The sequence below is a fragment of the Symsagittifera roscoffensis genome, chromosome 4 (genome assembly GCF_963678635.1).
Source record: "Symsagittifera roscoffensis chromosome 4, txSymRosc1.1, whole genome shotgun sequence".
In the NCBI taxonomy this organism is placed as follows: Eukaryota; Metazoa; Xenacoelomorpha; order Acoela; family Convolutidae; genus Symsagittifera; species Symsagittifera roscoffensis.
In genome coordinates, this window is record NC_087065.1 from 47,673,517 (window position 1) to 47,684,395 (window position 10,879).

Here is a 10,879-nt window from a genome sequence, read left to right on the forward strand (position 1 = left end):
ATCTGTCGCAAGTATGACTTGATTTATGGCAATTATGTCATTTCCTCCCCTAAAGTTTATTGAATCGAGGCTTGCTCATGGTTTAATTGACCTAACATATAGAACTTTGCTACCTTGATTCAGTTTCCAGAAGTATAAGACGGAGAAATTCTTTTATGTCAAGGAAAGGCAGAAGAAATTTTTTTAATAAATGAATAAAAACTAAAACTTAAGATTGTTACAGGCTAAAACTTTTGTTCTAATGCAAACTCTAAACAAGATTGCTCGTATAAATGTTTTTTTTTGAAATTTGAGATTTTTTTGTGAAAATCATCCCCCACATGCCATATAAAGTACAAAGTGATAGATATGCTCCTACTAAAAAACCAATTATGGCAAATTAGCTTCCTTTAACCAATTTGGAATGATATATCGCGCTTTAATTGTCCCAAATTGGCCAAAATGGCAAGCGATAAGCCCCCATAACTTAACGAAGTATAATTACAGGTAAAATATTTTTTCTAATTAAACCTCAAGACATCAATACCCTTCGAATTATTTTAAAAAAACTCCTTCAAAAATGGCTAGTTGAAAAGTTGAAATTTGTCTGACCTCATGGTTTGTTTTTGACCGCTTTTTCCCCTTCAATTCTGGTTGCCAAGTTCTGGTTGCCACGTCCCCCTTTGGTATAATTTAAAAAATCCATAAAGTGCCTAAAACACGTTTTGTGGCCTGTTTTTCCAAAAGTTTGCTTGAGGCGCAAAAAATTTTGACAGAGTAGGGTCCTTATAGTGTTTTAAGAGAGCTCGGAAAATCAAATTGGTCGATTTAAAAAAAAGTCGACAAAGTTTTCAAACTCTCTTTTTTTGAAAAACCGCTCCGTTCTAGAAAAAATTCAGCCTGCGCACGCCACTGTTCACGGATCACATTGAAGGTTCTCTGGAATGGCAGGAGTTGAATTTTTCAGTTTTATATGATAAAATATAATCAAAATCTAACCAAAAAAAAAACAAGCCACGATTTTCAGCGCTTGAGTTTTTCGACACAAAGACCTCATAGCCATATATAAAAAGCTATATATTTTTTTGTAATAGTATTGAGTGAAACTCAATTTATGTTTGACTTGACATTTAACAATACGTGGTTACATCTGCGATTCATTACCGTCTAACCTGTTGGTTTTCTCATATGATAAAACTTTTCGTATTTGTATTCAGGGCGAAACACAAATATAAAGCAAAACACAAAAAAGTTACAAGGAAAAAATGCTTGAAATATAATTCTATTGTATAGAAAAAATGGATATCATATCATTTTTATACAACATTTTGTTTCTTTGAATTTGTATGACAAGCATTTTTTACATAGTATGGAATTGCATGATAAGCATTTTTTTTAACGTCCCTTTATAATTTTGCGCCTTTATAATTTAAGCAAATTAGCTTGTAATTAGTTGATTGAACGCGTAAGGCTTTACTTGCCAGCTCGCTTGAGCAAAAAGAAAATACAAAAATCATCCACGTGGGTTCGCTCCATTTGCACGTGTGTTATTGAAGAGAGTACAGTGCTGAGTAAAATTATTATCCGGACGCAACGAACAAAAATGAAAATTCCAACGCGTTTTATCAACAAAAAGTGAACAGAATAATAGTTTCTTAGATTTTGACCGGAATTAGGTTGGTGCAATTTTCCCCAAAATTCTTAACCATAACTTTGATCCAAAATTGTGCCATTTTTGATTTTTTTTACTTATCAAGAATTATGCTGCAACTATCAAATTAATTGATGAGAAAGTTATATCAAAAGAAGCCTCGTACATAGCTCAACAAAGTTCTATAAGGTTGAATTTCCAAAAATCTGTATAAGAGAATATATTTTTGATTGATAGTTTTTGATTACTTTTTTATTGATAGCTTTTGATTGATTACGATGTAAAAATTAAATTGTCCGATTTGTTAGCCTCAATTCAATTTTGAACCATTTTGTTATGCGGGATAATTCACAAGCATAAACATTTCACCTTAAATTTTCAGGATTATGAGTAATATCTAGTCCAGATCATAGCCAATTTGGCTCTTACCAGAACTTTGCAATAAATGATCGGAGTGAAAAAAATATCTTTTTATTTGGTTTTGATGAGTGGATATTTTCAATGGGGTAAAAAAACTCATTAAAAACTATGATATTGGTCGCCGAAAACTGACTAAATAAAAAATCACATCAAGCATAAATATTCCATTTTTTTTTTCCAAAATCGCAACAATTACAATGAAATCGAAAACTAAATCGCGAAGTAATTAATTTCAAATCAACACTTTTTTGAATTTTAGAGGAAGCCAATCCAAAATTGAATCCACTAACTAAATGCTTTCTTTTTATTGCTTAACACTAAAAGTTATGAGATATCGAATTCACAGCAAAAGGGGTAATCGTTAGAGTTTATAATCGACGACTGACATCTAAATACTCAGTGAGGCTCTAAAATTTTGTTTATGGTCGAAACATTTCAACCAAAAATAGCACCGAAAATTTTAAAGAGTATATTATATTCTCTACGGAATGTATTTGGTGTGAGTGAATTACCCTGCGTGCAATTGAGATTAATTCTAGCGTCTTGTAAACAATTTTCATCTCAATTTTTCAAAAGATTTAGAAATTTTCTTGTTCACCCAACATGGATCAATCTTTTAAAATCAATCTTAAAAAAAATTCCAAACTCAAAGCCTCAGATCGCACAGAGGAGTTTAATAGAAGTTTACGAACCTATCTAGAAAAATTTCTCAAAACGCATCATTTTGATCAAAGCAGATGGGATGGAATGATAGATCTTAATGTTTTTGTGAGATTTTTCAAGATATAAAAAAAACTTGTCTGACTTTCTTTTGATTGATGTAGAGCAAGTAGTTCGTATTTTTCTTTCTTTCAAGATTAATTAACGCGAGGTAACAAGGAAAAGTAATATACAATTCTCTGACTCCTGCCTTAAAAATTTATTTAGGTTACCTTAACTTGCGCTGAAAAGTAAGTTGAATTCTCAAATCCTCCGCATTTTTGATGCACGAACGAAAAAATCGCTGTTTTCACGACAGAACCGATGGTCAGTTAGCCGATACAAGATGATCACAGAATACATCTAAGTTATTACGTAGGCTAACTACACAAAAATGTGGTGATATAAAACAATAGGTGTGGCAGGTTCTCCCAGTTTCTCATAGTTATTTAAAAACCCACATTTTATGGCAACAGAAGTGTTAAACTTGAATTGTTGAATAACTTTCATCAGATTGAATTAAGTTTTTATGAAATTTTAGTAGCTTTTACAATTGATTAAAATATAGAACGGATTTCTGTGTCACTTTTTAAACGTAATACAAGCACTTTTCTCAAAATTACCACCTATTGTAACAGATTAATGAAAATTTTACGCAAATTTCTCAGTTTTCTACTTAAACCAACTCCACAAAATCTCACATTTCTCAATTCCACAAATTCTCAATTTTAGTTTTGACAAATTTCTTAGATTGCCATGTGTTCACAATAACCAATTTGAATTGAATCTTAGATGCGATTTTAGTTCGCAAATCCAATTGCTCCCTGCTGGGGTTTCATAAGGAATTTCTCGTGGAAAGAGAAAAGAAAGAAGAAAGAGAGAGAGAGAGAGAGAGAGACGGGGCGTGGAAGAGAGAGAGAGAGAGCGAGAGAGAGAGAGAGAGAGAGAGGAGAGACCATTTTTGATATTGAAAAAGACAGTCCGTGAAAACTTCAATTTAATCAAATATAAAATTTTCAGCATTAAAAAACGGATGACTTAACTCTCTGTTAAAGCTAGATAGTGTAGATCAACTTTTTTATGGGTGTAGATCAACTTTTTATAGTGTAGATCAACTTTTTACTTCCTAATCGCACTTAAAACCCTAAAGGGCAAAAAAACTATAACTCTGTACTTCATTGTAATCCATTCAAGTTTTTTTGCCCTTTATAAAAACAAAAATTACCTTGTTAGCAAAAGCCACAATTACCGAGGCTCATTTAGTGTAGAAATAATATAAAGTTTGTAGCATAGGTTGATTTAATTTTGAAAGTTATAATCAAACTTCAAGCAAGCCGTTGCTCGGTTTTCTGAAGAGGTTCTTAGTTCTCCAGAATGTTGAATGTAGAGTCGAAATGTGTCTGTTCTCGGAATGTCTGAAAGTCCTCGTTTCTGTCTCTGATCCACTGTTTCATCAATTTACTCTTGTCGCATATAATCTGTCCAGTTATTTTGGCCAGTTCATTCACGTGGTCCGTTTGGAAGTCAATGCCTTCATAGTAGTTCCGGAGCTGACTCTCTTCGAACTGCTTCTGTTCTATTTCCTTCAGCATTTCTGGCTTTAGAGGAACGTCGAGCTCACCTGAATCATACAACTATGAATACTCAATCTTTGAAAACTATAGCCAAATAGCTCTTTCAAACTCAGTTCCAAGTGATGGCGAGAGAATATCGGAAGTAAAAATATTTGTTAAGCATCATTAAACTCTTGCTTGTCACACGAACTTAAAATCTTGGACATAGGGTCCTTACAATTTACTATCCAACATCAAAGATTACCGTTTTTTATCTGATCAATTAAAACCCCATTAATTTCCTAAAAATTTTCCAACTAAATGAGATATGATCAAGTAACGCTTGTTACGAGCAAGCAAATTAGACTTAAACACGAGCAGGCCGCTCTCTCACCTTTGATAATTTTTGCACATAAATGTCCCTGGAGCCAGAACATCGGGTATGTGTAGAACTGGTTCTGCATGCCAATGTAGAACAGCTTTGGGTTGTCGGGGAACACTACTTGTTTGTACAGTGGCACAGCCAGCCTGTTTCCAGTCTTTAGTTTGAGATCATCTTCCATGAAAGGAAAGTTGTGAACGTAGCCAGTGCAATAGATTATGACGTCATATTCTTCCTTGGATCCGTCTTGGAAGCTAAAAGAAGAATAAAAACACATTGCGACACAGTTACTGCACAAAACGTTGAGGTAAGCACGCACCTTAGATTTTAGGGCCTCCGCTAATATACATACCAAAAACGGTGTAATGCAACTTAACGCCAAACAATTTAACATCAAACGTTTTAGTATCAGTCGTTTCACTCCTTCACAACTTAACTCCGAGCAATTCAAAACTTTGAAACTGCGATACAGATTGTTTTCCTTAGCTTTCCAGTGAGATGCGTATGTTTTTACGGTCCGAAAAAATCATTGTAGCAAACATTTGTACCACCGATATGTATTTTCACAGGTGAACATGAAGCACTATTTACCTAACTGTGTTGCCATCGATGTTTTCGAGAAGCGGCCTGACATCTATGCCCCCTGGGTAGTTCAGCGGCTGTGGTTTGGTTTTGTACGATATGGTGACATACTGGGCGCCTGCTCGCAAAGAGTGCATCGCTATGTCTTCGGCGGAAAAAGAGGATCCCACAACCAGAACTCTCTTTCCTACAGAAAGTGAAAGAGTTTCTTATTTCTTCATTTCAATGTCGCATTTTCAAGAATTGATTTTCTTTTCAATTTTCAGATTTTGTTTTTCTGTTATTCTCATTCAATAATGTTTTCAGAGTTTTCAGTAGATGTTTTAGAGTTTTCAGAGTTCGGCCGAATCAGACCTAAAATTTTGGCTGCTAATTGACAACTTATTTCTTGCATAGACTACTTGCTATACAAACCTTTATATCTAGAACCGTCAATGAACTGTTTGGAGTGAATAATCTTCCCTTTAAAAGTCTCCTGGCCAGGATACGTTGCGTCATTTGGATAGTTGAAGTGCCCTGTTGCCACTATTACGTAGTCAAACGTCTCTATTTCTTCCTGTTGAGCCACCAGATCCTTAACTTTGACGCTGAATTTTTTCGTTGTCTGGTCAAAAGATACATTTTGAACCCAAGTGTTGAATTTGATGTATTTCTCGAGTCGAAATTTGAGTGCAAAGCTTTGCAGATATTTCAGCATGTTGGACCTCTCAGGGTAGCAAGGTTTCGTATCCTCGACTTTATCTTGGGGCATCTTGAGTTCGGGCAACTCGATGACCTCTTTGGGGTTATTCGTCCTCAAGTTTTCATACATTCCCGAGTGGGCTTCAATCCCGTCTTTTTCGATCCCTTCTCGACCCCTGAAGAGTCAAACTTATCGCTTTGTTGTTTTTTAACATAAAACAGTGTCGAAAAAAGTATTAAGCAGAGGTTTGACTTTTTAAAAATCAAATCATTTGTCGGCATTTCAAATTCAATATGGACATGGTTACAACCGAAAATATAAACAAGAAGTATTTTGAGATGGTTGGAACTTACTTGAAGTTCCAGATGCCGCCAATGGAGTCGTATCTCTCGTAGCAGACAACTTCGTACCCGGTCGAGTCCATGCTTCCGCTCGCATCCTCGAGACTTTGCAATGCTCGGAGAGTCGTAACTCCGGAAGGTCCGGCCCCAATTACACATCCTCTGGTTTTACTGGGCATTTTGTAATTTAGTTTACTTTTGTTTGATTTATGAAAGTTTTTGAAGTTAGTGAACTCCGCAATTACACTTTGAAAGAAACTTAGTTTTTGTTTTAAGCAGGTACCAGCTGTTTTCAGATGGCGTTAAACAAGAAATAACTGAAAGCACAGAAATGAAGAATAAGGTTCGAACAATCTAGAAGATCGCATTTGATCTCAAAGCTAATTCAATTCCATGACTATTTGGCAACTTCTTCACGGTCTTTATTGCGTCAGCTTAACGAAAATGAAATTTTTACACTAGCTCAATTGGCTTATTGGCTCCATTTATATAACCTAACTTAGATGACTTAGCTTAGCGGTCACGTATTTTTAGAGCCGACAATATTATGTATTTTTGTCTTCGCATTCAGATAAAGACTACAATTGAATGCGATTTTTATATAGTTCAAAACTTCATCGGACAATAAAAATCGCATTCACTTTCAAATGTCGGAATGAACTTGACCTGATATTTTGACTATAGCTAACTGAACATAATTTAAAAAGCCAACAGAACAATTCAAGTTCAAATAAATTTTTTTAACTTAGATTTTCTGTCGTGGTAAGGATGATCTATGAACCTTTTGAAGGTCAATTATCGCTTGTGAAATCGATATATTAACGCTTCTGAAGCGACACAGGAACGCGCTGCGACTTCTCTTTAAAAGGTAACAGAAACAAGACTGCTCGTATTAGGTGGCCTGAACGTTCCGACTGCCTTTTAAGGTCTATGGAGCAGTAATAACAAAAAAAACTTAAAGGTAAAAAAATTACATTTTTTTAAATTTGAGATTTCTTGTAAAAACATCCCCCCACACGCCAGCCATATTTAGTATAAAGTGATAAATTTTGCGCCTATTAACATATCAATTATGGCATATAGGCTTCTTTGAACCAACTTGTAAGGATTTCTAAGACGGATTAAAACTCCGCTTACGCGTTAATAGCGCGAAACATATCGCGCGTTAATTGTTCCAATTTGGCCAAAATGACCTAGATGGAAAACTTTAAACCCCCATAACTTTTTGAAAAATGATCACAGGTGGAATTTTCTTTCAAATTTAACCTCAAGACAACAATAGCTTTCGAATGATTTTAAAAAAAATTCAGTCGAAAATGGCTAGTTAAAAAGTCGAAATTTGTCTGAAGAAAAAAAACCTACCCGAGCTTAAAAAATTCGTTACTTTCGTTATGAAAATCGGAACAATAAGAAGAAGCAGTAGTATTCGAAAAAAGAACAGGCATCAAAATTCTCGAAAAAAGGTGTTCCTTTCTCATGCACGAAAAAAAAATTTCCAGATCAGATCTTTTTCTAAAGAAATCTGAGAAATCAGAGACTTTTTTAATCTGGCATTTATCTTTGATTTCAGAAGCTCGTGTACAACGAGAAAATGAGCTCGTGAACAAAATGAAAAATCAAAAATAAAACTCACCAAATTTTTAACATGGCAGTTCAAAAACTGTTTTCGATCTTTCATTTACTGGAAATTTACGCAAAAGCAGAATCATATTGATCACATTCGTACGAGGAAAATTGAGGAAAACTAGTAAAATTGTGCTTGAATGAATGAAATACTGTAATGAAACTCTGCTCTTGAAAGATAATTTACTCCAAAAAACAACATTATAAACAAGAACTCAGTTTGATACTTCGATCTAAAAACTTTTTACCAAAACTGATTTAAAAAAACTCCGAAAAAAAGCTGACGCAAGTAGGCAAAAATCTCTTACAACCAAAAATTTAAACTTGCATTTGAACTGATGGCAAAAGATCAATGAAAAACTGCCGAGCTTTCTCAGAGACGTCAATTGTTTGAAACATCTAACACCCACAGCTTTGAAAGAATTTTTCATCAACCACTATCTGCAATGCACATTTTTCTGAGAACAACACTACTTTAATGTTGATATAAATCCGAAAAACTAATTTCAGGTTAGTTTAAGATAGACAGTCAAAAATTATTCCAAAAACTTAACAGGTTGTTCTATAAAAATTTAAAAGCTTAAAAAAGTCGCTATAATGATGTGCGCTATTTTTTATACCAAAACTTTGGAACAAACAAAATTAATTCAACAAAAATAGCCGGTTACTGTGCAAATATACAAAATGTTCCGACCATTTTTAAAAAATGACAACAAAATTATTTTTTCAAATTGTCGTTTTTTCGGCGAGGTGTGATAAAGGAAAGTAGAGCTTCGTCAGGCATTGTAAGATAGACAAATTGGAAAACAATTTCTAAAGGCAAAAAAAAAGAAAACCAAAAAGAATGAAAATTATTTTTCTTTAAGTTTTCAATTTTTTCTCCATATTTTTGAAGTTTTTTATTCCCAAGATGAAGCTAACAACTCCAAAAATTAATTTCATTTGAGTAAAACTTAATTTTTAAGGCTCATTTTAAGCATAAATAAGCTAATCTAAGCCTGCTCACTCGCTCGAAATCAGACAAAAATCAAAGTTTTCAAAAAGTTTTTCTCGACACTGAGAAAACTTTTTCGAAATTCTTAAATGTCGTTCGAATCACGACTATAGAAGGGTTCAATTATGATATATCACTCAACCCAGTTCGGTGATTAATTGAGGTAAAGCAATCATCCGATTCAGAATGGAAATTTACATTTGGTCTGAACACAACTTAAAGCCTAAAAAAATTACGAATTATGTCATACGCTCCTTTTGATAATTTTTGTCAGTTCGAATTTTTTTTGCGATTGTCCAAATAAACTTTGATTGGAGCAGAACTTCCCAAACATTTCATTCATTATGTTAAAGTGAACCAGAAACAGCCCGTTTATATAAATTCAAAGGTTTTTTACTTAGCTTAACGTTTTTGGTCCGAAATGGTTTAATAATCAAACTACTTTGAGCCGCAAAAAAAAAGTCAGAAAAACAAACATAATTTCTCAAAAATAGAAAAAACGTTTACGCAAAAGTGCAATGGTATAAAAACACAGTATTAAAAGCGAATCAGTCCCATTCATAGATTATGAACCAAAATTTTACTTCATTTTTTTAATTGTTTACAATACTTTTTCTGTAGCGACTCTACACTTTTTCTCAATAGTAATTTTAGGTCCTTTTTTACATTTAAAAAATTGAGCATGGAGGCATCTCGTTGAATACTGCCATCCATACACAAGGGGTGCGATCCGCTGAACTAGGATTGTATGCCAAAATGCCAACTATATAGTCTTTGAAATTTAAGCAAGCCGATTTTTACCGGCATTTGGTGTTGCTGTGTATGCACTATGCAGATTAAAAAACAAATATAGACACAGCTCAATTGTTTTCTTTTTTCACGCTTCTAAGTGTGGTCGCAAAAAAATTAGAATATGTTATTCCGTAACGCCGTACGGCTTTCTTCTTGATCGAACGCCTGCATGCAAATTTGAAATTTTAAGCAACTTTAAGACTTATTTTCTGTCAATTAATTATTTAAGCCTGCAAGTTTCCTATGTCCTAGGTCATTTGCTCTTTTAAATTGATGTTTTCTTCACGATTCTTTTTCTGTGACTGTCCAAATCATGCGCGATAATTTTGATAGGAAACAAATTTCCCAAGCATTTCGATAACTTATCAGAAAGCCAACTCAAAGGAGCAAATTTATCTGAACATCAAAGCAGGGGCGGATTTAGGGGGGGGGGGGGGGGTTGGGGCGGACCCCTGCCAACCCAAAGGGTCCCCCCTTTGGTACTTTTTAAGAAATCCATTTTTGGCCGACCGACCCTAAAAATTTTCTAAAGGCGCCTTCGGCGCCAATATATACTAATTTTGAGGGGAAGCGCGCGCCAAAAAAACGCGTTTTTTTGGTCAAAATTTTCTAAAAAGTGCCCAAAACAAAGTGTTGATATATATTTAAAAGAAAATTGATATAAAATTTTCGAATCAAATTATTGTTTTGAATTTTAAAGCTGTCGACACAAGCTCTCTTACCCTGTTTTTCTTTTCACGACTACCGCTTCAAATTTTCAAAATTGAATGCAATGTTACTTTTAAAAGTAGTATTTTAGCGAAGCTATCCCCTTTTCGTTATTGGACTCTTTTGTAAACATAGCCAAAGTACAGTTAGAACGGTTTGAATGATTTACAGCAATTTTAATCACTGTGGTCGCAAAGGATTGTTTTCTTTTTTTTAATATCTTTGGGGTTTTCGTTCGTTTTGATTTTTATTCCAACTCCAAAATTTTTTTTTCAGAGTTAACGCAATTTCATATTTAGTTTTGCTCAAGTGAAAAAACAACGGCCTCAAAAATTTTTCAGGCTTGCAGTTGGGTGCTATTTGTATAATGGGTTCGCACAACGCAGAGCAATCTGTGATTGAAGTAATATACGCACTCTTCTAAAAACTGTACGAAAAAATACACCTAAAAAATTGTTATTTAGACGCACAGT

General features: G+C 34.1%; 1 protein-coding gene across 1 annotated transcript; it reads right to left on the reverse strand.

Annotated features, from left to right (window-relative positions):
• Positions 1–3,729: 3,729 nt before the first annotated feature.
• Positions 3,730–6,835, reverse strand: LOC134845067 (trimethylamine monooxygenase-like). The gene is made up of 5 exons (XM_063861912.1): positions 6,302–6,835; positions 5,681–6,123; positions 5,276–5,453; positions 4,697–4,938; positions 3,730–4,370 (listed from the first exon to the last, which is right to left on the reverse strand). The coding sequence occupies exons 1-5, from the start codon at positions 6,466–6,468 to the stop codon at positions 4,111–4,113; spliced, it is 1,290 nt and encodes a 429-aa protein (XP_063717982.1). The 5' UTR covers positions 6,469–6,835; the 3' UTR covers positions 3,730–4,110.
• Positions 6,836–10,879: the final 4,044 nt, after the last annotated feature.